The 24,453-nt window shown below is 43.1% G+C and overlaps 1 protein-coding gene across 5 annotated transcripts in view; it reads right to left on the bottom strand.

Moving 5' to 3' along the window:
• The window catches only part of PCDH15 (protocadherin related 15), a 300,245-nt gene that overhangs the window by 138,513 nt on the left and 137,279 nt on the right, over nucleotides 1-24,453 (bottom strand). For 3 of the 5 annotated variants that reach the window (XM_066191711.1, XM_066191709.1, XM_066191707.1), the window contains exons 12-15: nucleotides 19,302-19,508; nucleotides 10,395-10,529; nucleotides 9,252-9,401; nucleotides 108-301 (exon numbers count right to left, since the gene is read on the bottom strand). In XM_066191711.1, the coding sequence (XP_066047808.1) occupies nucleotides 108-301; nucleotides 9,252-9,401; nucleotides 10,395-10,529; nucleotides 19,302-19,508 (686 nt within the window). Of the gene's footprint in view, nucleotides 1-107; nucleotides 302-9,251; nucleotides 9,402-10,394; nucleotides 10,530-12,998; nucleotides 13,020-19,301; nucleotides 19,509-24,453 lie in introns of all 5 variants that reach the window. The other 2 variants (XM_066191706.1, XM_066191710.1) reach the window with 1 other exon arrangement.

Here is a 24,453-nt window from a genome sequence, read left to right as displayed (position 1 = left end):
AAAAGATTTCTTGAGAAATTTTTCCTTGAGAAAAGGTTAGCAGCTGCCAGCAGGCTAAAAATCTCTCAAGCCCACACATTAATGCAATGAAAAAATGCCCTAATTACCTTCTCTGTGCAGGGGGAGCGCTGTCAGAGGCTCTGACGGTGAGGGCGTAGGAGCGCCCCACGGCCAGCACCACTCCTGGAGCGATGGTGATCATGCCTGTGTGCTCGTTGATGGTGAAGTCCCCCTGAGCCCCAGCCAGGATTTCGTACACTATCTGGCCATTGGCTCCCTCATCTGCATCCACGGCCGTCAGCTGCAAGGCAAAACCACAGGGTCAGCGTGGGGCCACCTCCACAGGCTCTGGGAAAGGGATTTGGGAGGAGGAGGAGGGGGGAACTCAGACATCTGGAACACGCGTGGGAATTTCTAAGCACTTCACAACAAAGATACAGCTGAAATGAAGGTTAATAGGTGTAAAAAAAATCACGAAGCAGGGAAAAACTGCTGGCTAAATGCTTCGAGACACTTACTTTAAGATACAAATTAAGAAACCTAATTTAGAATGAGTTTATTTTCTGTGGGCTGGAATAGATAAAACTTTCTATAAAAGCAGAAGGGAGAAGAAGATATTTTTTGTGCAGCAAGAGTAATGAGAGAATTGTATTTATTTATTTCCCATCCCTCTCTTCACTTTTCCTAGTGACAGACCTGGTAGTGCCAGGAAGTCTCATGTCCAGGCCTGGCCAAGCCCTCCTTGTGCTGAGCTGGAGAGCAATGTTTGTGTTAATATGGCAGCCAAGTGCAAGGGAAATAGCAGCTGTTCCCATATGAATACACACTTGGAATCATAGAATCATTCAGGTTGGAAAAGCTCTCTAAGATGGTCGAGTCCAACTGTTAACCCAGCACTGCCAAGACCACCACTAACCCATGTTCCCAAGTGCCATGTTGTCTTTAAATCCCTGGAGAAAAATCTGAATCGTGATATTAGACCCAAATTCTAATGGTGACCATAATGAAATGAGTGGGTTCTTCTCTTCCCCCTGGGAAAGGCAGTGGGTTTCTCCCATTTCTGTAGGGAGCCACGCTACATCAAACACACACTCAGTCAGGAATTAGAGCCCAGGGAATATATTTGCTTTTAGTGAACCATGGAAGAAAATCCCGGAGTGGTTTTGGTTGGAAGGGACTTTAGAGCTCATCCCATTTCAACCCCTGCCATGGGCAGGGACACCTTCCGCTATCCCAGATGGCTCCAAGCCCTGTCTAACCTGGCCTTGTTGTCTGTTTCTCCTTTAGGAGTTGTTCTGCTGATACACAGGCTCCTCAACTGACTTTTCACTCTGTAGGACAACATTCTGTCAAACCGCACAAGGAATGACATAAAGTGGTCTGAGCAGCACTGCAACATCAAGGAGGCCACAACATCCGGCTGTGAATCCAGCTGGCAACATCTGGCTGTGGAAGTTACATGGAATGATGGCACCATGGGGTCCTTTGCTGCTCCCAGCTCCAGGTGAGCAGTGGGAGGCGGGTAATGGGAAAGGGCACCAGCAGGGGTGACAGCAAAGCTTTCCTGGCATGTCCAAAGTAATCCCAGTTTCAGGGGAGATCCCTGCAGGGATCCTGAAGTGAGGATGAAAAAGAAGAGACATGGCTTCTTCAGAGGTGTCTGCCTTGGCTTTGCTGACACAAACACTCCTGCCCTGGGGCAGCAGGGATGGAGGATGGGAGCACTGGGTGTCAGTGGTGATGGAAAACCTTGGAACTGACTGGGATGCCAAGAGTAGGACCAACTGCCACTCCCTGAGGCAAGGCCAGCTGAACAGCAGCCTCTGCCTCTGGGCCCCTCTTGTCACCCTGTGACACCCTGAGTCAGGGACAGGAACTCCCTGATGGCCCTTCCATGCTACGAGAGAAAATCATCTACTGACCAATGCAGCATCACATCAACTTCAGCAGCTCACAGCCTCCCACAGCACCTCCCCAGGCTGTGAAACCAGCACCCAAAACTGCCAAGTCACCACCCCAAACTGCCACACCACCACCTACGGCTGCCAAAGAAACACTTGAAACTGCCAAAGGAACACCTAAAACTGCCAAACCACAACCTACAACTGTCAAAGAAACAGCTAAAACTGCCAAACCACCACCCAAAAGTGCCAAAGAAACACCTGAATCTGCCAAACCACCACCCAAAACTGCCAAACCACCATCTACAACTGTCAAAGAAACACCCAAAACTTCCAAACCACCACCTACAACTGTCAAAGAAACACCTAAATCTGCCAAACCACCAGCCAAAACTGCCAAACGTCACCTGGAACTAACAAAACACCTTTGGATGGCTAAGAATTTGGAAGAGCAGGAACCAAACCTTGCCACTAAAACAAGAATAAACCCCAAAGCTGCACTATCTGAGTTAATCCCATTTGCACACAACATTAAGCACCAAGGGGAGGATGTGAATTACGGAATCCTGGAATAGTTTGGGTTGGAAGGGACCTTAAAGCTCATCTAGTTCCATGGGCAGGAACACCATCCACTATATCAGGCTGCTCAGAAACCCATCCAACCTGGCCTTGGACACTTCCAGGGAAAAACTGAGGGATCTAATTGGTTCCTAAGATAATCTTGATCCTTTATGCTGAGAGGCTCAGTGAAATACAAAATTTCTTTTAGAAAGCCATAAATAGTCTTCAAACCAGGAATTAAGCCCACAGTAGCTTTAAAAACAAATCTTGATCCACCTCCTTTACCATTTTTGGGACACATTGTATAGTGACTGTAGAATAAATTTTTGAAATTCCCCCAAAATCATGCAACTGAGGTCATCTTCTCTTCAAAATTTAAAAAATGAATTAATATTTGCTTGGGGTTTTTTGTTGTTTTTTTGTTTGTTTGTTTGTTTGTTTGTTTTGGTTTTGTTTTGTTTTGTTTTGTTTTTTTTTAATCTACCTCATTCTCTATTTTCTTTTGGAATTCTGAAGAAGCCATCCTATGACAACTGCAATTTAATCACTCATTCTATAGCTTCTATACATACCCAGCTGTGTTAATTAACTTTGCAGAGAATAATTATCCACCCAAACGACAGAAGAGTAAAAAACCTTGTCTTCTGAACTTCAAAAGTAACACACAAATACACACAAAGAAGATAAATAAAGTCTTTGTGCAAAATACAGGGTCCTGAGGATTTAATGGCAGGATTTGGAACCAGGCCAGTTTTTACTGTGATGACATGAAAAAGATAAATTAATTGACTACACAAGCACAGAGATTAAGCTTAATTAAACCTAAAAATATGGAATGCTTGGAAAGATGAGTGATTGGAAAAACATTTTGGGGGCAAATCCAGGAATCAAACCTGGGATTAAATAGAATTAACGTTTAACTGCTGCCATAATACATGATTCCAGAAATCCCATCTCCAGCTGTTCCAGCCTGATAGAGCCCCATAGTTAATAAGATTTAAGAAACAGGGGCTAAGATGTAAAGGGAGGAGAATAAAACAAGGTTTCATTTACTCTCCTAAGAAATTTTTATCCAGTAAGATCAGCTCCATTACATCAACATTTAATGTACTGAAGGTTTGGCAAAATAGGTGTGGATTCTGCTGCAGCAAGAAGTGTTTTTCTTGGGGAAAAGGAGAGTAAAGAGTGGCTTTCTTGGGATGAAAAGGAGAGTTAGGAGTGGTTTCCTTGGGAGGAAAAGGAGGTTTAGAAGGATGGCCTTAAGCTTGGTTATGATATAAACCCTGCTCAGACTCCCTTCATTACTGGAGGAAAGTGGCCTTCAATGTTTGACTTGGAACCTTCCCACAGCAACATTTGTGGTCATCTGGCTCTGGACAGATGAAGTCCAGAATGCCCAATATTCCCAGCAGCTTTCACCAGATTCAGTGTGATGGAAAAATTCCAGGATTGTTCTGGAGATATTCCTGAACTTGAGTCAACCGCACATAATGATCTCTGAGTAGATTAAAATACTTTTTCATTATCTCCTTCAGACATTTCATCAAGCCTCAATCCATTATTTTTCCTTGAGTCTGCAGGGACACCGATTGAGCAGTGCAAACACAGCCCGGTTTTGTTTTCTCTCTCTGCTAATCAGACTTGTGTTGGAGAAGGCAATTAATTACCTGATGGGCAGAAGGCAAAACGTTGCAAATAAACATGTAAATAAAAGATGAAGTGGGGTTTGGAGAGGATTTTTATGAGAACTGTTGTAGGGAAACATTCAGGACTGGTCAGGCATTGAACAGATCACAGCCCTAAGGCTGCTCAAGGAATCTTTGGACAACAATCCCAAGGATGCACAGGGTGGGATTGTTGGGGTGGCTAGGCAGGGCCAGGGGTTGGATCAATGATCCCAAAATTTCCACTAAACTGTCCTGCTCTTTTATAGCACAATGCAGGTTTAAGAGCTGTAAATCAAGAACTTAAGATAAGATGGGGCAGGACCTTAAAAATTTATTTTTACTGGTGCTACTCAGACAAAATTGTTTCAGTGGCTAACAGGACACTGATCCCTTGTGTATTTTATTCTCCATTTTCAATCAGGGAATTATTTAATTGTTCTTGGAAGGGACCCCTTGAATGTGAGTCATGCCACTGCACCAGGAAATTAGGGAGAAATTAAGATATGTAGATAATTTGAATCTCAAATTATGGGTGTAAGAAGAGTAAAACTGGGACTGTTCAGCCTGGGAAAGAAAAGCTTCAGGGTGACCTAATTCTGATCTTCCAGGACCTGAAGGAGCTACAGGAAAGATGAGAGAGAGACTTTTTACAAGGGTCTGGAGTGCCAGGACACAGGGAATGGCCTCCCACTGCCAGAGGGCAGGGATGGATGGGATCTTGGGAAGGAATTGTTCCCTGGCAGGGTGGGCAGGCCCTGGCACAGGGTGCCCAGGGCAGCTGTGGCTGCCCCTGGATCCCTGGCAGTGTCCACGGCCAGGCTGGACTCTGGGGCTTAGAGCAGCCTGGGACAGTGGAAGGTGTCCCTGCCCATGGCAGGGGTGGCACTGGATGGGATTTGAAGTCCTTTCAAACCCAAACTATCCCATGATTCCGTAAATTACATTTAAGTCCAGGCCACAAATTTTCCTGTAAAGACAAAACACAAAAAATCTCCTTATGGAACAAGATTTAGGTGAATAATACTTTTTGCCACCCTCTGTCCCTTCCCAGCTCTTTCATTTTCCTGCTCAATATTCCCTATTCCCTGCATCCTGAATATAAAAATGAGAGATGTCTAAAGAAAAACAGTGGATTTAAATTACGGAGACAGAATTTTGTTGCACCACTGCTGCAAACTCCACCCATCAACGTGGAACTCATTTGAATATCTGAGTCACAGCAATGGAAAAATGGAAAGCTGGGCAGCAAAAATATAATAACATAAAAAAGATGGAATTAAGTCCTTTACTAGGTTTACTGTTAATAATCTTTATAGTGACGGTTATTATTTACCACATTTAACTGTTTTAAAGGACAGATTTCTCAAGTGAGAAACTCTCAGGGAGCACAATAAAATATCTACGAAAGGAGAAGGAAAAATGAGAAATTTTCAGGCTGAAAGGCATGAAATACACAAACATTTAAACTTAACTCTCCTCAACCAAGGCCTGAAAAAATTCCACAAGTACTGAGACAACGGAAATAAAAATAAAATCTGTTTTTGTCACTTCTCTGAAAGGTAACAGGGAAAGAAGGAAAATTCCTTGGTCAAATTGTCCAGGCAGAAAGGAAAAAATGGGGGGAAATTTGAATTCTGCTTTTAATAAATATATTTACCTGCTATTTGTGGTTTTTTTCAAGCAGAACCTAAGAATTTTTGTATTTCCTTTATTTTTTAAGCGTGTACCAGACAGCAAACACAAGTAGCTTCAAAGCTATTATGTTTTGGGGCTTTTTTCATGAGTAAAATCAAAACAATGTCCAACAAAATGGGGCAGCAAGAAAGAACAAACTGGGGTTATTTGTCCATTTTATTTGGACATTTTCCTGCGACTGCACTCTGGGAAAAAAATATAAGAAATGTAAGAATATTACCCTAAGGATAATAAAAGCCAAGTGGCTGAAAATCAATCTGATTATTATAGATGGTTTTGAGACCGTCCAGACGTTCTGAGGTCAATGTTCTTTTTCTAACCTGCTTTTTCTGATGAGACAAATTGGTTTTATGAACTAATTTTCCTCTGGGAACTGTCAGAGATGAGCAGCCTCTCCCAGCAGAGGATCCCAAAGGATCCTGATTCCAGGAGGGAGGGTGGGCTACAAGGAGACTTTGCTCCTCATGCAGACAACAAGGTCAGTGCCCCTCATAATCACTGTGTCAGGGTTAAAAAAAATGAGAAAGAAAGGTGAGTTTGGCCTTTGAGAAAGTCTTTATAAAGCCTTTATATATATGAAGTATACATATATATAGATATTTTATATCTAAAGATTGAGCAACCTACCAAATAGTGCAGCTGCCCAAAATCCTTATCAGGGAATCATGGAAAGCTTTGGATTGGAAGGGACCTTAAAGCCCATCCAGTGCCACCTCTGCCATGGGCAGGGACACCTTCCACTATCCCAGGCTGCTCCAAGCCCCAAAGTCCAGCCTGGCCTTGGACACTTCCAGGGATCCAGGGGCAGCCACAGCTGCTCTGGGCACCCTGTGTCAGGGCCTGCCCACCCTCCCAGGGAACAATTCCTGCCCAATATCCCATCCATCCCTGCCCTCTGGCAGTGGGAAGCCATTCCTCTTGTCACTCCATCCCTTGTAAAGAGTCTCTCTCTATCTTTTGTTTCAGCTCCTTCAGGCACTGGAAGGCCACAACTGGGTCACCCCAAAGCTTCTCCCCTCCAGGCTGAACAATCCCAGCTCTCCCAGCCTTTCTTCCCAGCAGAGCTGCTCCATCCCTCTGCTCATCCTGGTGCCTCCCCTGGACTGTGTCCAGCAGCTCCAGGTCCCTCCTGTGCTGAGCCCTCTTTATTTCTGGCATCATCACCAGGCCACTGAAATCCTAAGACCCGAGGTTTTTTTTTTTTGTTTTGGTTTTTTGTTTTGGGGGGGGGGGTTTTGTTTTTTTTTTTAAGCCAGGTGATTGGGAAACTCAGATCATCTGATAATGTGGGATGAGTTGAAAAAACAGCTCCTCTCCCAAACCAGCCAGAATTTTCTACTTTCCCCCTCTGACCAGGTTATAAACTCAGGAAAACAGCCATGTGCTGACTGTGCAGACAGAAGCATGGATTTGAGAAAACGTTACTCTTGAAATTTAAATTTTTTAGCAGAGGTGAGCTAAAGGCCCAACTTCCCCCATTATTCCTTTCCCAAATAACCTGTTCTGGCTTAGTTTTCCTAAGAAATGTGTCCTCCTGCTCTTCGAAAGCCTCCAGGCTCAGAATATGTTTGCAGCTGCACCACCAGGATGTGTTTGAGAGCTATAGAGCAGCACCTTCCCTCTGAGCACAGAAACACTCCAGCAGCTTCAGACAAGCCCAGGAGCTGCTCTGCTCCATCTCAGGTATCATTAACAAACCTCAGGCAGCTCAGAGCATCCTCAAGGCCAACTCTGAGTTGAAAACATTCTTTTTACCCAGCAGAAATCTCATTTAGCAGCATTTTCTGCCTCACGCTCCCTAACTCCTTCAGGACAACAGTGTTTGCTGTCCTGTTTTCATCCAGCCTTGTGCAGCGTTTTGAGGAATTTAATTATGCTTCCTGTAGTGGTGTGTTTTTTGGTTTTATCAGCTTTCTGTATGTATTTATTCCTTGTTTCGTACTGTTTTATATAAGTTATAATGGTTTGTCCCATGTACCCCATGTTTTACCCCTTTATGGTTTACCCCAGTTATTATCAATCAATCATAATTACGGGTCCAGTCCATCACCTCGAAGTCTCACCTTGATATGTCGAAAGTTCCAGTGAGGGCGTCGAGTGATTGGGCAGGGTCCCTGTTCTCCCCTCCCTTGCGTTATTGATTTGTTATCACATTTGCCATTTATGTACAGAATCACACCCTTCACACCCTGGATTGGTCCCAAGCCGTCCCCTACCCCCTGCCCCTCCCCTGTTTCTAAAGTGCTGTACAGAGAGGAACCCCGCTTTGGTGGGCAGACTTGCTGGGTGTGAAGAAGTCCCGTGTGGGCTAATAAACCCCAGCTGCTGTTCCTCATCAGAGTCCTTCCTTTATTCCTCACCACTGTTCATGCTTCTGCAGGGCAAGGATCCACAGGATCGGGGGTGTATCCCAGGATACGGAACCGTGCCTGTTCTGTGGCTCCGGTGCCAGGGCTGGCCAGGACATGGGTCCCGAGAGACACACCAGACCACAGCAGCTTCAAACTTTTCTCTTTCCCTCAAATCTTGCTGCCAATGCCCCTGTGGCTGTCCCTGATTGTTTTTAAGTGCTCGTGGCCCAAATTGATGAGGGGATGGAACAACACAAAGGAAGAGCTGAAGATGCAAAGGCACAAGTGTAGATCAAGAGGGACAGGAGGGGCATGGAACTGTCTCCTCATCACTGCTACACTCAAATTAATTCCTGATTATGGTTCAGAAAATGGCATTTTTATACTTAAGTCAGTTAATTAATTTTATTTTCCCAATATTCCCACTGCCTTCAACCACTCTGGAATATCACCCATGGCATCTTGTCTTTTCATCCATCTCAGCACTCAGAGCAGGGCTGAGATCTTGGAATAATTAGGCAAAAAGAGACATTTTCCATTAATTTTAGTGTCACCAGGATTCACCTCCAGTCCTGCACTAAAGCATAGATCAGTGCTGGCAAAATTTAATTGAAACTACTTCTCTCTGGGCCCGTGTTAAACCCATTTTTCAATGCTCATTTGCTCTACAAATAAGCTTGCAAAACCCAGCAGGTTTCCTGGCATGGGAAAACATTCCTGGTTATGTCCTTCTCCACCACTTACCTGTTCTCCCAAAATGTTTTATCTCAATGTCCCAATTTCCTTTATCTCAATAAAAGAGAATTTTCTCCTTTTTTTTTTTTTTTGAGATTTTTCAGCTGAATTTTTCTTGTGGAACCTCAAAGGAAGCAGATGAGCTGCAGCCCTACAGCTAAAACAGGCCTGACATTTAATATTATTTGTCAATTTTGAATAGATATTTAACTAATGAAGTGGATGCAGATACAAAAACTTCACTTCTAGCTGGTTTCAGTGCATTTCCAATTTAGGTGAACAAGGCCATGTACTGCTAACAAAAAGTGAGTTAACAAAGGTAATAAAAGCCCTGAAATTACCTTTATAACGCCTTCCCCAGGCTTCATATCCGTATAGATCTTGACGCTGTAGGAAATGTTGGAGAAGGTCGGGGAATTATCATTTGCATCGAGCACCAGGATGTTGACAGTCACTGGGACACTCTCCTGGACTCCATCAGAAGCTGTCATCTTCAGAGGGATAAAAAAAAAGCAGGACAGGAATGTATTTTAATGCTGTGTTCTCCATATAATTCCAAGAGAAATACAATTCCAACAGGAGGAAATACAGCCTGACCACCCAAAAATCAGCATTTTGTTTCTCTCTGCATTTGCAATGACAGGAGGATTCAGCAGGGCTTGGGCCGGTTTGTGCAAGGCTCAGGGCAAAAGCCAAACAAACACATCCAAACCTTTCCAGTGGAGAAGTGAGAGGGAATAACTTGGAATTTCCCAGGGATGGGGCAGGGATAGGAGCTGCTGAGTTCATGGAGTCTCACCTGGCTATCACCACACCCAGGAGCTCTGTTCTGCCTCCCAGACAGCATTTTGAGGTGAGAATTACAGAGCTGGGGACTCTAATTCCACAGAGGAAATCTGAGCTCTCCTTTCCAATGAAAATGGACAGAAAATAGGGAGGCAGAGACTGGGAACCCCTGCAGAAGAACTGGGTTTGCCCACAGCCCATTTCCAAATCACTGTAGGGCTGTTAGGCAGTTTACTCAGCCTGAGGGAATATTAAATCCATTTAAACCTTTTTCCCCTTTTTTTTTTTTAAATACTGCTGCTTGTGCTTTCTGTCAGCCGTTTTTTTGTGGTTTGGTTTTTTTTTTTTTTTTTTTTTTTTTTTTTTTTGGGGGGGGGGGAGGTGGTGATGACAGAAATAAAGCAAAAAGCCCAAGTCAAGGCTCATGTTACTGGCTCCAGTAAGGCAATGAGAAAAGCAGGACCAGGGATAAAAAAGAGGGCTCAGATCCTGCCATGGGATGAGGAGCAGGCACCAATCCTGGGGCCATGGAGAAGGTGCTGGCAGGGGAATTTAAACTGCTGCTCTCAAATAGCTCATCCTTCACTTCTCTCCTCCTTCTGAGCCCTTTTAAGCCCCCCAAGGATGCTGGAATTGATCATTTCCCACCACGTGCTCCGAGCAGTGCCTAGAGAGTTTTCCAAGGGGATTTAACTCACGGAGAAGGTGTAGAGCTGCTGGACCTCCCTGTCCACAGGCTGCAGCAGGGTGAGGTAGCGGGTGATGCCACTCTGAGTCACAGTGAAAAACATGGTATAGTCGTTCAGGAAGAGATGGAGCTGAGGATCCTTGGTCTTTCAACAACATCAAGGGGAAAAAAAAAATAGCATTTTATTATAAATTCAGAGGTACATTAAGACTCCAATTACTCGCTACAAGTGTTTGTTTTAGTTGAAACCTAAATAAGCACAAATGCTGCAACAAAATCTACAGAACTGTAAAAAAAAAAAAAAAAGAGGTAAAAAAACCTCACTGCTGGCCTAAAAATCTAATCTTCTTGATGAAAAACATATTAAAAAAAACCACTAGAGTGGGAAAATCCAATTGTGAACAAATACCTGTATCGGTTTTAAATAAGTGCCTTTTTTTCCCCCATTAAACAGTAATTTTTAAGCCAGACATGACTTTTTATAAGAAACCAGATTCAAGCTTTTATCGTCATATTAAAACTCAAATGAAGCTGAACTTGATTAACAGAGCAATAAAACAGTTGGGTTGGTGCACTGAACAAAGAGAATGATGTGGGGAAGTATTTCAGGAAACAGAGGCAGCTCAGGGGGTCTCTTTAGGTCTCAGAAAGAATCCAGATGTATTGATGCAGAATTAGGAACCTCTCTGCTGACAGGGGAAAACATTGTAAATGAACTGAAAAGTAACGTTTTAAGGTAGAGAAAGGGAAAAAAAGGCATTTTAAATTCACTCATGGCTTCTTGAGGACTTGGGTCACTCCTGATTCTCACCTCTTTCAAGGTGTTTTTGAATTATTTAACTGATCAGATTCTACATGAGTTAAATTTTCAAACTACATTTCTTTTTGCTGCCCACAGTACTCTAGCAACTTCCTGTGTCCTTGTTCATAATCTGGTTAATCTAACCTGACCTCCTGTTGCTCTCACTCATGAATTACAGAGTTTATTTCTGTTGGTAGGGGAACACAAATTCCAGGAAAATGCAAAAGGCTGGGAGACAAGTCCTATAAAAGCTGCATTAAACTGCCCCAGGAATGTGCAGATGAGGAACCAGAGGAGTGGTACCAGAAATGACAGAAAATCCAGGATTTTTATACCTGCTTTCCAACATCATTCCACAAATCCCACTCCTACAGAGAAGGACATAGGGAGAACCAGATGAGTAAAGGGAGAAGAACTGAATTCAGAAAAAAATCCCCGAAGGAGCATTACTTCTCTGAACACTTTCTGAATCCAAAGCTCTTCTGGAAGGGTCACTCCATTAGTGTCATTCCTGGAGGATTAAAACCCTTGGAAGCACAGGACAGGTCCACAACCCCCGGCCAACCCTGACCTGCACCAAGTGGCACCAGGACAGAGCAGCACAACACCAGGACAAAGAGAAACTGCTTTTAATGAAGTCCAAAAGGCAAAGATTCCACTATTCAAATAAGAAAACATTCCAGGAAGCCATGGGCAAGAATAATCCAAGTGTTCTACACGAGTGGTTCCTGAGTGCCTAAAGCTTTGCTGTAACTGCAGCTCCCAGGAAAGTGAAAATTCATTTTACAGCCAGCAATGCAAACAGCACCCTCTTCATTCCAGGAAAACTTAGGGAAGGTAATTGCCCATAATTGTTCACTTTGTATACATTATAAAGTCAGTTAAGAATTTAATTTGCAAAACCCGCAGTTAGTTTTGCAGTTCTTGCTTTCATGTCCTTCTGAACACTAATAAACAGCATTTTTTTCCTAATTTATTCCTGAGAAAAGCTGATGATGGAGATCCTGAACCTTCCTGGAGTAATGTGTCCCATTCCTTCGCAATCCTTGTCTGAGAAATGTTCTCCTAATATGGAAGGTAATTGCCTTTACAGCAATCAATGCCTATTTTACCACCTCCCAGGCATGTCAGAACCTGAGTGCAATTTATTCCCTTCATCTGGAAAAGCACTGTTATGCTTGGACGTTATTACCAGGGATATTTGACATTATTATCAGGGATCTTGGACATTATTTGCCCATTTTATGCTGCCTGAAAAGTCAGCTTGACTTAACATTTCATGTGAGAGAGAACAACCCCAGCTACCCTGCCAACACAATTTCCAATTATTTATTTTTTTACATGATTTTATTTTGGGACATGGATTACAGCATTGTGATTTCTGGTGACATTACTGGGTCATGAAGACAAGGCTGGTCTCTGATAAATACTTTAATGTGGAATTTTAAGTAGAAATTTATCACAAACCACACAAAAGAGTTCACATGCAACCCGCAAGGAGCATTTCAAGCACACAGTTCAAACCTGAGGTACTTTTTAATTTAAAAAAGCACTTCTGTAATACTCAGGATGTCTTTGAAGACTTGTAATAATTTAACGAACGTTAGGCAATCACAGTGTATGACTTTATGCTCTAAATTGGGTCCAATGCGTTTAAAGGGCTCTTTGCAGGCTTCACAAACCAAGGGACAGTCCCAGCCACAAACACCATCAGGGCAGGGAGAAATGAGGGAGGAAAGGGAGAAATAAAGGAAGAAATCACACAATTAAACCCAAAAAAGGTGTTTTGCACACATAACACCCAATACCTACAGGGAAGGCACCTGGTGGGACCTACAAAGGAAAACACAAAATGAACACAAGTGAGGAAATGCAAACCTGGGACTAAGGAACAGCAGAACATTTGGGGGATTCATGGCTACAGACAAAAAACAACAAAATGAGACACACAAAATGCTGCACTCAATAAACAAAGACTGGGCTTCTGTACAGGAATCTCTGGAGAAATTCCTGCATGGATGTGGATGTTCCACTCCTGCTGCTCCTCAAATCTCACCAGGGGTTACAACTATGCTCAAAGCAAACAGTTTTCTACAATTGATGAAGATGAAATCAAAATTATTTGGGATAATTATGATATTGCCAAGACAAGGGTATTTATTCTGTGTGTGTTTCAACAATCCCCAAAGTGTTTTGGACAGGGTCTATTTGGCTCAGAAGATCTCCAGGGCAGCCAGAACAAGTTCCAAGACTATCCAAACTTCTCAGACCTCTTAATTTCCAGCACAGGCCCACCCCCTAAAAGCCACAGTGATAAAAAAGACACTTTGATGGCACAGCTGAGTTTTCCAACAATTTTCAAATGGAGGACGATCAACACTTAAATGTCTGTAAAAATTCTGTTTTGTTGGAAAGGTGTTTCCAGCATCTGTCCTCCTCATTTCAGGGTGAAAGGAGAAAATCTTTCCCATGTTTCCACCTGGAAAATCTGAGACCTAGAGCCTTGCAGAGGGAAAGCAGGGGAGATTCTGTCTCCCCAACAAAAGAAAGATGTGGATTTATTAGAATGAGTGCAGAGGAGGCCGTGGAGGGGCTGGAGCCCCTCTGCTCTGGATCCAGGCTGAGAGACCTGGGAATGTTCCCCTGGAGAATAGAAGGTTCCAGGGGGAGCTCAGAGCCCCTGCCAGGGCCTAAAGGGGCTCCAGGAGAGCTGGAGAAGGATTGGGGACAAGGGATGGAGGGACAGGACACAGGGAATGGCTTCCCACTGCCAGAGGGCAGGGGATAGATGGGATATTGGGAAGGAATTGTTCCCTGGGAGTGTCAGAAGGCAGAAACCATGAGATATTCATCCTAAAATAATCAAGGAAGCCACACAATGTTACTGGAGCAATTCAGTGTTACTATTTCTGGTTTTCCTTAAGTGTAAAGATCAAATGTAACCCCTATCTTTATAAATCCTAAAGGAAGGAAAGCAAACTTTTGTCTTTGCCTTGACCTTCTTTTTGTTTTAATAATGATATTAATAGGTTGCTTAATTTTGGGAAGGATATTTGCTGAGTTATTACAACTGTTGGAGTGTCACAGTAGGGCTGCCCAGGGGCAACAGAACTGTCCCCTTGAGGGAGCACTGACTGCAAAACAACTTCAAACAACTGCTGGGAGTGATAGAAGCAATCAGGCAAATATCAGAGAAAAATACTTTGGTAATTAAAATGCTTAAATGCTTAAGTTGTCCTGGTTTAAAAAAAATCAGAAGTCTATTATTCTTCCTTCTCTTGATATATTACTGAAAACCCATAACCTACATTTGTAGGTGCATTTAAAACTTATTTTATACATTACTTGCTCTGTCTGCTCACATTGCTGCCAAGACATCCTTAAGTAAAACTCTTTCAAATTTCCCTCAAGTTCTCTGAAAAAGAAAAAAAAAAAAATCCAGAGAATCACAGAAAGCCCTGAGGTCGAAGGGACCGACAAAGATCATTGAGTCCAACTCTGGTCCTGCATGAGATAACCCAGGAATGCCAAGGCCAGGTTGCACGGGGCTTGGAGAAGCCTGGGACAGTGGAAGGTGTCCCTAACATGGCAGGGGTGGGAGAGGATGGGCTTTAAAGTCCAAACCCATTCCATGACTGAAACTCAGTGCAGCTTTATCACCAATCCTAACCACTGGATAAATGAATTCTCTCCCATGGTGACTTATGTTGCAATGCAAGATGTGGCCAGGGGTGTGTATTCTATCACCATCTGTTAAAACCAGGTGGGGCAGTGCTCTTTATCTCCTCCACCACCCACCCTCCCTCCAGGGGATATCTGCTGTTCATGGGCCATCGAGGCTCACTGCATGGCTGATACAATTACATCATCCCAGTGGGAGATGCTCCACCCAGGGGGAGGAGCCAAGAATTCCTACCTGGATAAAATCTGAGATTCAGAACACCAGGGCAGACTGTTTGCACTGGATTCCCAGAGGGAGACCAGACCCATCTTACCACCACTGGACCTTCAGAGGAAAACTACACCCTCGTACAGGATCATTGCTCCAACAGAACCACATCTGTCATTGCAGGGGGACTTGATTGGACTGCTACAAACACCCTGACCAACAGGGTGTCAGATTGTGTTCTGACTCTGTCAGCGGGTTTTTTTTGTTGTTGTTTTTTTTTGTTCAGTTGGTTTTTTGTACTACTACATTTTAATTTTCCTAGTAAGGAACTGTTATTCCTATTCCCATATCTTTGCCTGAAAGCCCCGTAATTTCAAAATTACAATAATTCTGAGGGAGAGGGTTTACATACTCCATTCCAAGGTAGGCTCGTGCCTTCCCTAGCAGACACTTGTCTTTCCAAACCAGGACACATGGAAACCAAAGAAGAAGGAAAAAAAAGGCTTGGAGAGTCTTATGTAAAGAGCTCTCAGCTCACACAGTTTAAGTTCCTCATCTCAGCTTTGGTTTGCTCAGGTCTTAAGGTACCCGCACAGCTTAATTTAATTTATGCCATTTAAACAGAACACTTAATTATATCAGCAGTCAGCACTGCTGCTCTGCTGAAAGGTCTGTTTGCAATGTCCCATCTATAAATTAATTTCTGCAAGGGTTTTAGCAGGACTCTGTTATAATTCCCACAGGGTTTCAATTTAGAGTGGGTTTTGTTCTTTTTTTTCCTCAGACACACAGTTAAGTGAGCACTTTCTTCCTGCATTTACCTGAGGATATGGAGTCATTTTAATTTTTCAATTAGCAGGCAGAATTCATTATGAATAACCAGGGTCACCAGTGGGAACTGGGATGCACCAGCACAGAGGGGGTTTATCTCAGTGTCTCATCAGCAATCCTTAAATTTAAATATATTCCTAAATCCATGAATTTACTGGGTTACAATGAAATCATCAGGACATTCAAACCTGCAGAAGTTAATGATCACTACCTCTGCTGACAATCCCACTCTGAGGTCCCATCCAGCCCCACAAAGAGCAATTTTAGTACTGGGCCATTTTATATTGGAGCTCTATGTAATTGCTGCACTCCCAGGTAGAATTCTGGGAATTCTGCCCACAGCAGGTTAGAAGCACTCCGCAAACCCCTGGCACATGAACTGAAACACAGACACTTCAATCTGGTTCCCTCACATCCATGTTACACCTGCATCACGCCATGGCCTTGGAAAGGGCTGTGCCTGAACCAGGTGATGCCAAAGGAACAGGAACATGGAATATTTCCACACAAGGAGGAGGCTGATCCCTTCTGGCTACAGGCAGATCTCTGTGTGTCAGAGAATCCCAGAGTGGTTTGGGTGGGAAGGGACCTTAAAGCTCATCTAGTACCACCCCTGCTATGGACAGGGACACCTCCCACTATCCCAGGCTGCTCCAAGCCCCAAAGTCCAGCCCGGCCTTGGACACTTCCAGGGATCCAGGGGCAGCCACAGCTGCTCTGAGCACCCTGTGCCAGAGCCTGCCCACCCTCTCAGGGAACAATTCCTTCCCAATACCCCATCCATCCCTGTCCTCTGGCAGTGGGAAGATGATTCCCCCTTGTATCACTGCACACCTTCGGAAAAAGCCCCTCTCCATTCATTTACATGTTAATCCACCTGAATTTCTTTATCTCTCCCAGTGACAGCAGAAATCCACAACATGAAGAGAGCATCAAAATAGATTTTTGGCAGTTACTCCTCATGCCACACTGAAATATTCACCTTTTCCAACAAGAAGAATTCACTTTTGGCACTGCCTCATTGTGTATCGTGTGGCTGAAGTAGATTTTCACTAACTTCACCAAACTCTTGCTATTCATCATCCCATGAAAATTAAAACATGAGATAAAACAACCTTAAACTCACTAGGAAAAGCATTTGGACCCTTGAACTGCCATATCCATGGAATATCCTTCCTGTGGAAAAGAAATTTCAGGTCTGTTTGTACTGAGCCACAAAAATATGTAACAACTGCTAAAAAGCTGCCTGAAGCACCTCAAGAAAGATACATTTGGTTTTTACAGCAATTTCTGACGCAGATTATTTAAGTTATGGTCATGCTCCCAATTAAGAATCTGCTGCAGATTGGACAGATTATTTCATTATTAGTGATGCAATTAAAATGACAAATTCTTGGGCCACAACTCTGTTGGAATTTTTACTGCAGGCAAACACAAGTTTATTAATGAACTGCCCTATTCCAGATCCAAATACTAGGAGGAGTTCATGAGAATGTGTTGAGGTACAACAATTAAATATGGAGCCCAATGGTCAAACTACCTGTGATGAATTTCAGAGCACCTCTCTAAACTTCAGGTATGAACTTGTACTGACCAAATAAGGAACAGAAAGGATTTCTGGAGGGAACAGGAATCCCAGGATTTTATTATAAGCATAGGGAATTAAAAGAACAGGTTGCTTTTCCATGCAGAAATTCCCTAAACAAAATATTTTGAGTGTGTAAATAGTATGTGTGGTACTTTCTACATGATTCAATCAAAATCAGCCCAAATTCAGGATTTAACATTTCCAAGTGATCCTGTTTTTCTGTCTTGGGTATGACCTAATACAGAGTTACATGGAGAACCTTGAATTATCCAATCTGCCTTTGACACCTCCTGGGCAGAGCTGTGCAGGTGCCAGGGAAAAGTTAATCCAGCACTATTAACTCCAGCCTGAAAACCCTCTGGAGCCTAATGAATTCCCACGTCTCTCTGGCATCCCTTGAGTGTAACATCATCGTCCACCAGGAATGGGAAAGAGTCCAAAAAAACCAGCAGCAGAGAAAACTGCCACTAAATTTGAGTGTCTGAAGTAGGACATGGAATTTTTTTTCCATTAAATGGAATTGCTTTGAATTATTCCACAATGGAATTGTGCTGGGTGGCTCCTCTGACCACCTTCCACCATCTCAGGTTGCTCCAAACCCTATCCAGCCTGGCCTGGGTCACTTCCAGGGATGGGGAATCCACCAACTCTGTGTTATATTTATAAACCTGATCCTTGCCCACCTTGACTATTCCTATCCAAAGCAGCATCCAAGATCCCACTAATTGGATCGAGTTACCAAGAAACTGCTTTGCTTTAAACAGAACTGAACCTGAGTGTTTCCCAAGCAATCCACATCTTCAATAACCCTGCTGATTCCCACCCTGTGCCCTCATTCCGTGCCTTCTACCCAGTTCCCACAAAAGCCAGATCCAACCTCGTTTTCCATCTGCATTCCAACCATTGATTTCCAGCAATTCCCATAAATTAATGATGAAACTTTAATGGATAGAGATCTTCTGCAGGAATTTGGGATTTAAAACAATAAATCACTCTGACACTGTGATGTTTTAATGACTATGGGCTCTTGTGTTCCTTAAAAAACATGAATTTGCCTAAAATGAAGCCTTGAAGAGCAAATTGTTTTCAGACTCCCAGGTTAAGAACTTTATTCAAGAGATCCTATAACTATTCCTACAAAACCTAAGCCTGCAGCTTGGCTTTCCTTCTGTAGCTGAAGGAATCAAAAAGATCAAGGGAGACAACTGGAGGGGCAATGGAAATTAGAGGGAAAAGAAATATTGGCTAAAAAAATCCATAATGACCTTAGTGAGAACAGAAGAAAGGTTAGAGGTGTTGCACAGTTACTACTTGGTTACTATTCCTCTGGAGATGCCTGGCTTCCACTCTGAGTAATGTTACATCAAAATCTGGCAGAGCAAAGAATGCAATGAACTTTCAGCCTCCTGCTGTTCCTCCTATTCCTCTTCTTTTTGGTTCAAATCAGGAATTCCTTTCTCTCTGAACTCCCCTCTCCCATTTTCATGATGTGGGGCAGGCTCATCCCCGTAACAAAATGCATTTTGATTCCTCGGTGCACTGAGCATTCACCACCTTGAACAGAACAGAGTCTTCCAGAGAGGTGAGCAAAACACGTATCAGAAGAAAACTCCTTCCAAATCTAGCTGAACTCAGAACGAAAACAAACAGAAAATCCTAATGAAATTAGGGGGATATTTTTTTTTTTTTTTTGTATTTACTGATCTAAATAGGTTTTTCCCAATAAAAAAAAAAAAAAAAAGAAAAAAAAATGAAAAGGACTCTGAAAATAATAAAGCTGAAACCACTCTGAAAGAACAAACTGTACCTCTTCCACGTCGTTGTCCAGCACCACGACCTGCAGGGGGGAGGTCAGGTTCCGGTTATCCGAGATGGTCGTTCCCACTGGGGAGGATTCCAGGATGAAGCCCTCGTAGGTAGACCTTGTGAAATAAGGCTTCTGGTTGTTCTCATCCAGGATCTCAATGTGGAGATTGGCAAAGGCAGGGAGAGGATGGCCATTGTCTTGTTCAGCCTAAAAAATCACCTCATTTGTCAAAGGTTCCCAGTTGTGAACAGTGACTGGGGGTGGTTCTACTTAAAGTCATAATCCAGTTAAAATTGATTTTTTTTCCCTCAGATCCCTGTATTATGGAACTCAACATCATGTAAAAGAGAAATACCAACGAAAAATTAGCTAGGACACAAGAACAGGAACTCATTCCATCACAGTCACATTTACACTGCCACAAGAAACCTAAACCTTGTGCAAACACAGCTCATTAAACTACCAGGATAGAGACTTCTGGAAAAACTCTGAGGGATGAAAGAAAACTGGGGATGCTGATTGTACAGCACAACCCACAGCAGCAGCAAGAATGATAAACCCAAAAGGTGGGAACAGCACACGTGAACACATTTGATTTCTCTCACCACAAATCCATCTCTTCAGCATTACATGAGTGCCATTTTAATTTGGATTACACCTGTTTTTGAATCCCAGACTTGTTTGGGTTGGAAGGGACCTTATAGCCCATCCAGTCCCACCCCTGCCATGGGCAGGGGCACCTTCCCCTGTCCCAGGCTGCTCCATGCCCCAAAGTCCAGCCTGGCTTTGGACACTTGCAGGGATCCAGGGACAGCCACAGCTGCTCTGGGCACCTTGTGCTAGGGAAGTTGTGGATGTGTGTCCAAAAAAATTCTTTGCTTCCATGAACAACCCCCATATCTCAATGGCAGCCCTGCACCACCCAGGAGTCCCTCCCTTATATTTTTCACCTGATTTATTCTTATTCTCAAAGTTCCTAAAGATAAAAGCACTAATTGCCCATTCCAGGGTGCTAATCCTATAAAAACCTAGGATCCTGCTTTCTTTTCTTGTAACTTACCAACCAACAACTAAGTGGAGCAAAGGGAATTAGGAAACAAAAAGTAATTTGGTCTCCAGTTTATAAAGAGCAAACCAGGTTTAATTACAGTCCTGCACATGACACTGCAGCAAGACAGCAGGAGGGCATTGAAAGATAGTTTCCTGTTCCTATGGCCAAAATTTGTATTCCCAAATATCTGGATACACACAGATGCTGGATCACAACAGAAAGAACAGGGCTTAAATTACTGTTGTTAACAGGACTATCTGTTGGCAGCGGTTTTACTTCTAATCTGGTATTTCCCCCATTTCCCCTCATTCTTCAAATCAAGAGTCCAAGAAATCTTGATCTGGAAACATCCCTTTGACTTCAAAGTTTTTTAAAAATTCATATTTAAAACACCTTATCTTGGTCTGAAAAATGTTAATTCTCTTTGTTTATAAAGCAGCAATAGTTTGGTAATTATGTAAACATCTCTATATAAAAAAGAAGTATTAAAAGCTTCTATTTCTAATAAAAATAAATATAAGCATTAAAATTGAAATTTTCTTCAAAGGAGGTGGTGAAACTAAGTAATCCATAAAAAAACTCATTCCCAGTTGTTAGGAAAAAATGGATTTTTAAAAATTTTTTTTTTTTAAATATACCTGGGTTACTCTTGAACAACAGGAAAAAATGCCCCAGGCTCCAGTCCAGTCGATGTTCCACTGAATGAAAATAAACTACATGTGTCAAAGCCAACATCACCAAAATTACCTGGCAGGAGTCTGGCTCGTGACCCAGGAAGATGAAACTCCAAAAATGCCCTGGGATGGAATTTTTGCCCATGTTAAAATACTGAAAGCATGAGAGAAAATCCCAGGAAAAGTCTGCTCCTCAATCAACACACACTGCTGTGATTCTATTCTATAAGCAGATGTATCATGGAATCAGAGAATCCTGGAATTTTTTAGGATGGGAAGACTTCCAGGATCATGAAGTCCCAGCTGTGCCCAATGCCCACCTTGTCCCCAGCCCAGAGCACTGAGTGCCACCTCCAGCCCTTCCTTGGACACCTCCAGCCATGGGCACTCCAAACCTCCCTGGGCAGCCCCTGCCAAGGCCTCAGCACCCTTTCCATGCAGAAATTCCTGCTGCTGTCCAAGCTGAGCCTCCCCTGGCACAGCCTGAGGCCGTTTCCCCTTGTCCTGTCCCTGTTCCCTGGGAGCAGAGCCCGATCCCCCCAGGCTGTCCCCTCCTGTCAGGAGTTGTGCAGAGCCACAAGGTCCCCCCTGAGCCTCCTTTTCTCCAGGCTGAGCCCCTTTCCCAGCTCCCTCAGCCTCTCCTGGGGCTCCAGCCCCTTTCCCAGCTCCCTTCCCTTCCCTGGACACGCTCCAGCCCCTCCAGGGCCCTCCTGAAGTTCTCCTCCCCACAGGACTAACAACGGTTGTTCATCATTAATTTTCTTCTGCTGTTCCAAGTAAAATCAGTCCCTTCATGGCCCAAAGTTTCCATAGAATCCCTGTGAGTTACTTTATAACAATGCTTAATGTTCCTTGCTATAAAGAGATCCTAACAAAACAGCAAAATGCAAACAACAGAGGCTCTCAGTCTGAACAGCTTGAAACAGCACAATAATGGCCTTGCTTTAACATCCAAGTGAGCCCAGAGATCTTTCTGGGATAAAAGGAGGAATATTCACCCAGGAAAGTGTAGCAGGGTTTGCTGAAGGGCTGGGAATTATACATGGCCAAACAAAAAGAGTTGTTTGCTCCCAAAATTGGACTTCAAATTTGAGACTCTGGAGCCCAAAATGACAAAACAAAGGAGTCCTTCCTCACTAAGCGCCTCCGCTCAAAATCACTTCAGCTTTCCTCTGTGTTCACCAGGGGAAGTGATGCAATAATTTCATTTTTTTTTTGTTTCCAAAGACACTTCTAAGGAAAAGAAGCAGGCTTTGCAAACAGCCACTTCTTTTTGCCTTTTGTTTAAAACAAAAAAATTCGTATTACAATGTGAGGAATTTATTTGCTTTCAGGAGTTCCATGAAATCAGTCCTAGAAGCAACACTAGACTAACAGCAGAGTTCAACACTGAGCTCATTAATGCTCCAAAAATATAAAAAAGCTGTAACATAGGGAACCGGAGCAAAAATTGCCAATTTCTTGGGGTTTTTCTTTTGTGTGGGGATTTGGGTTTTGTTTTGTTTTTTTTTTGGTTTTGGGGTGGGTTGTTGTTGTTGCTGTTTTGTTGGTTTTTTTTTTTTAAGAGATTAAGTTATACTTCATGAGAGTTGCTCCAGACACTGAATGCTCTCAGTGTAAACCCTTTTCCCTCACATTGCCCTGTTAAACACTTGCCTGGACTTGCTGGCCACAGGCTGAGCTTTTTTTGTTTCCTAGCACATATTTTGGAGCACAAACAACAAACAATTTACATTTTTTTCACCCAAAAAGCCACCGGTATCTAAGTCACAAAACATTCGGGCTCCAGTCCTTCAAAGAAAATGTTTTAGTGTCAAAATAATGAGGGATCTCTCAAATAACCCCCAAGGATGTGACCTTCACACTTCTACCAAGACACAAAAAAGCAGCACAGGATTAGATTCTGGTACAATTTAGTAGTTAAAAGCAGATAAAGAAAAAAAAAAGAAGACAAAATGATGTGAAATGTGTTAATTCTCAGAGGTATTTAACTGCTTTTACTGCATCATCTGTGCTGAAGACTGCTTGCATCTGCAGTGTCCATAATTTTATCCTCACAGAAGGTGGTTGGAGATGACAGGAAAGCAGTTCCAGAAGGAATGCAAGGAGTGAGGCGCTGTGGGAATGAACAGGACCAACGAGAAGTTTACTCCTTCAAAGCAGCAGGTGAAACAGAAAATGAGAAATCAGAACGGTGCAAAAGGCTCCCTCCTGGAATTGCAGAGAATTCCAAGCTGGAAAGGACCCACAGGGATCACTGAGTCCAGCTCCAGGCCCTCAGCACTATCCAGAGCTGGAATATTCTCTAGCAAGTTCCCAATGTCCCCTCTCACTGCCACAGCAGCAGGTCCTGAACTAGAGAAACACCTAAAAGAGAGCAAGACATGGTTCCCTTAGATAAAACTGAGAGTTCCCATTTCTCTGTGGAATCACAGAATCCACTTACAGCAATCCTCCATCCAAAATATCTGTCCTAAGGTGCAAGGAAATGGAATTGTTTCATCTAAGACACATCCACGCTGCTCTTTTTCTCCAGAGCTATAGAGTTAAAACAAGTGTAAAAGTGTAAAACAGCCTAATTAGAAATAAATTTTAAAAAAACACCAAATGGGGGGTTTAATTTCATGCCAGATTTTTTTATTTGATAAAAATGGGAAGGTCCATCCCTAGAAGCAAAGAAAAACACCTCCCCCCCAAAAAATAGCCCAAAAAACCGAAAAAACAACCCCCAAACCAAACTAATAATAATAAAAATCCCAAACAAACCAAGTCCTCTCTCCCCTCCAATCCCAGCAGAAAAATGAGCAAATGGAGATGAGGGGAGAGTGGTGCATGGGAATAAATGTGAACTTCACACATCCTAAAAAAATCAGGATGTCAGGATTTGTTCCCTGGTGAGAGGCTATGCACAAGTCCGTGTGAAGAGTAGCAGGGGGAGCTGCAAACTGAGCTCCAAGAAGATCTCAGACTTAAGGAAAGCAAAATCAGGTGGCAGGGGGTGGAACCAGATGGGCTTTAATGTCCCTTCCAAGCCAATTCATCCCGAGATTCTGTGATCTATTATTTAAATGGATGTGAGTAAAATCGGGAGCAGCCAGCAGGGAGAGAGGGAAGGAAGGGCAGGGTGAAAAAAGGAACAGCATTTATCCCGATTTAGGCTAATCTTTAGGATTGGGGAATAATTCCCAAGGGCAGCATGTACAGCACAGAAAGAAGCACTGAAGTGGATTAAAACTTGGTTTAAGGACAAGGAACACAGAATATCTTTAGAACACAGAAGAAATGTGTCTTTTCTGACAGTGACTTCGCTGTCACTGGGGCAGGGAAATTAAATCAGCACACAATGTGCCTGGGCTTAAAAAAACCAAACTCCAAAACATCCATTTTAGCTTCCTGGGTAAAGGGTGACTTCAGGACCAGGAAGACT

Source organism: Chamaea fasciata, unplaced genomic scaffold (assembly GCF_029207755.1).
Source record: "Chamaea fasciata isolate MVZ Bird 193981 ecotype frontalis unplaced genomic scaffold, bChaFas1.0.hap1 SCAF_9, whole genome shotgun sequence".
Taxonomy (NCBI): domain Eukaryota; kingdom Metazoa; phylum Chordata; class Aves; order Passeriformes; family Sylviidae; genus Chamaea; species Chamaea fasciata.
The sequence above is the reverse complement of the archived record's forward strand: the minus strand, read 5'-3'. Positions and strand labels throughout refer to the sequence as shown.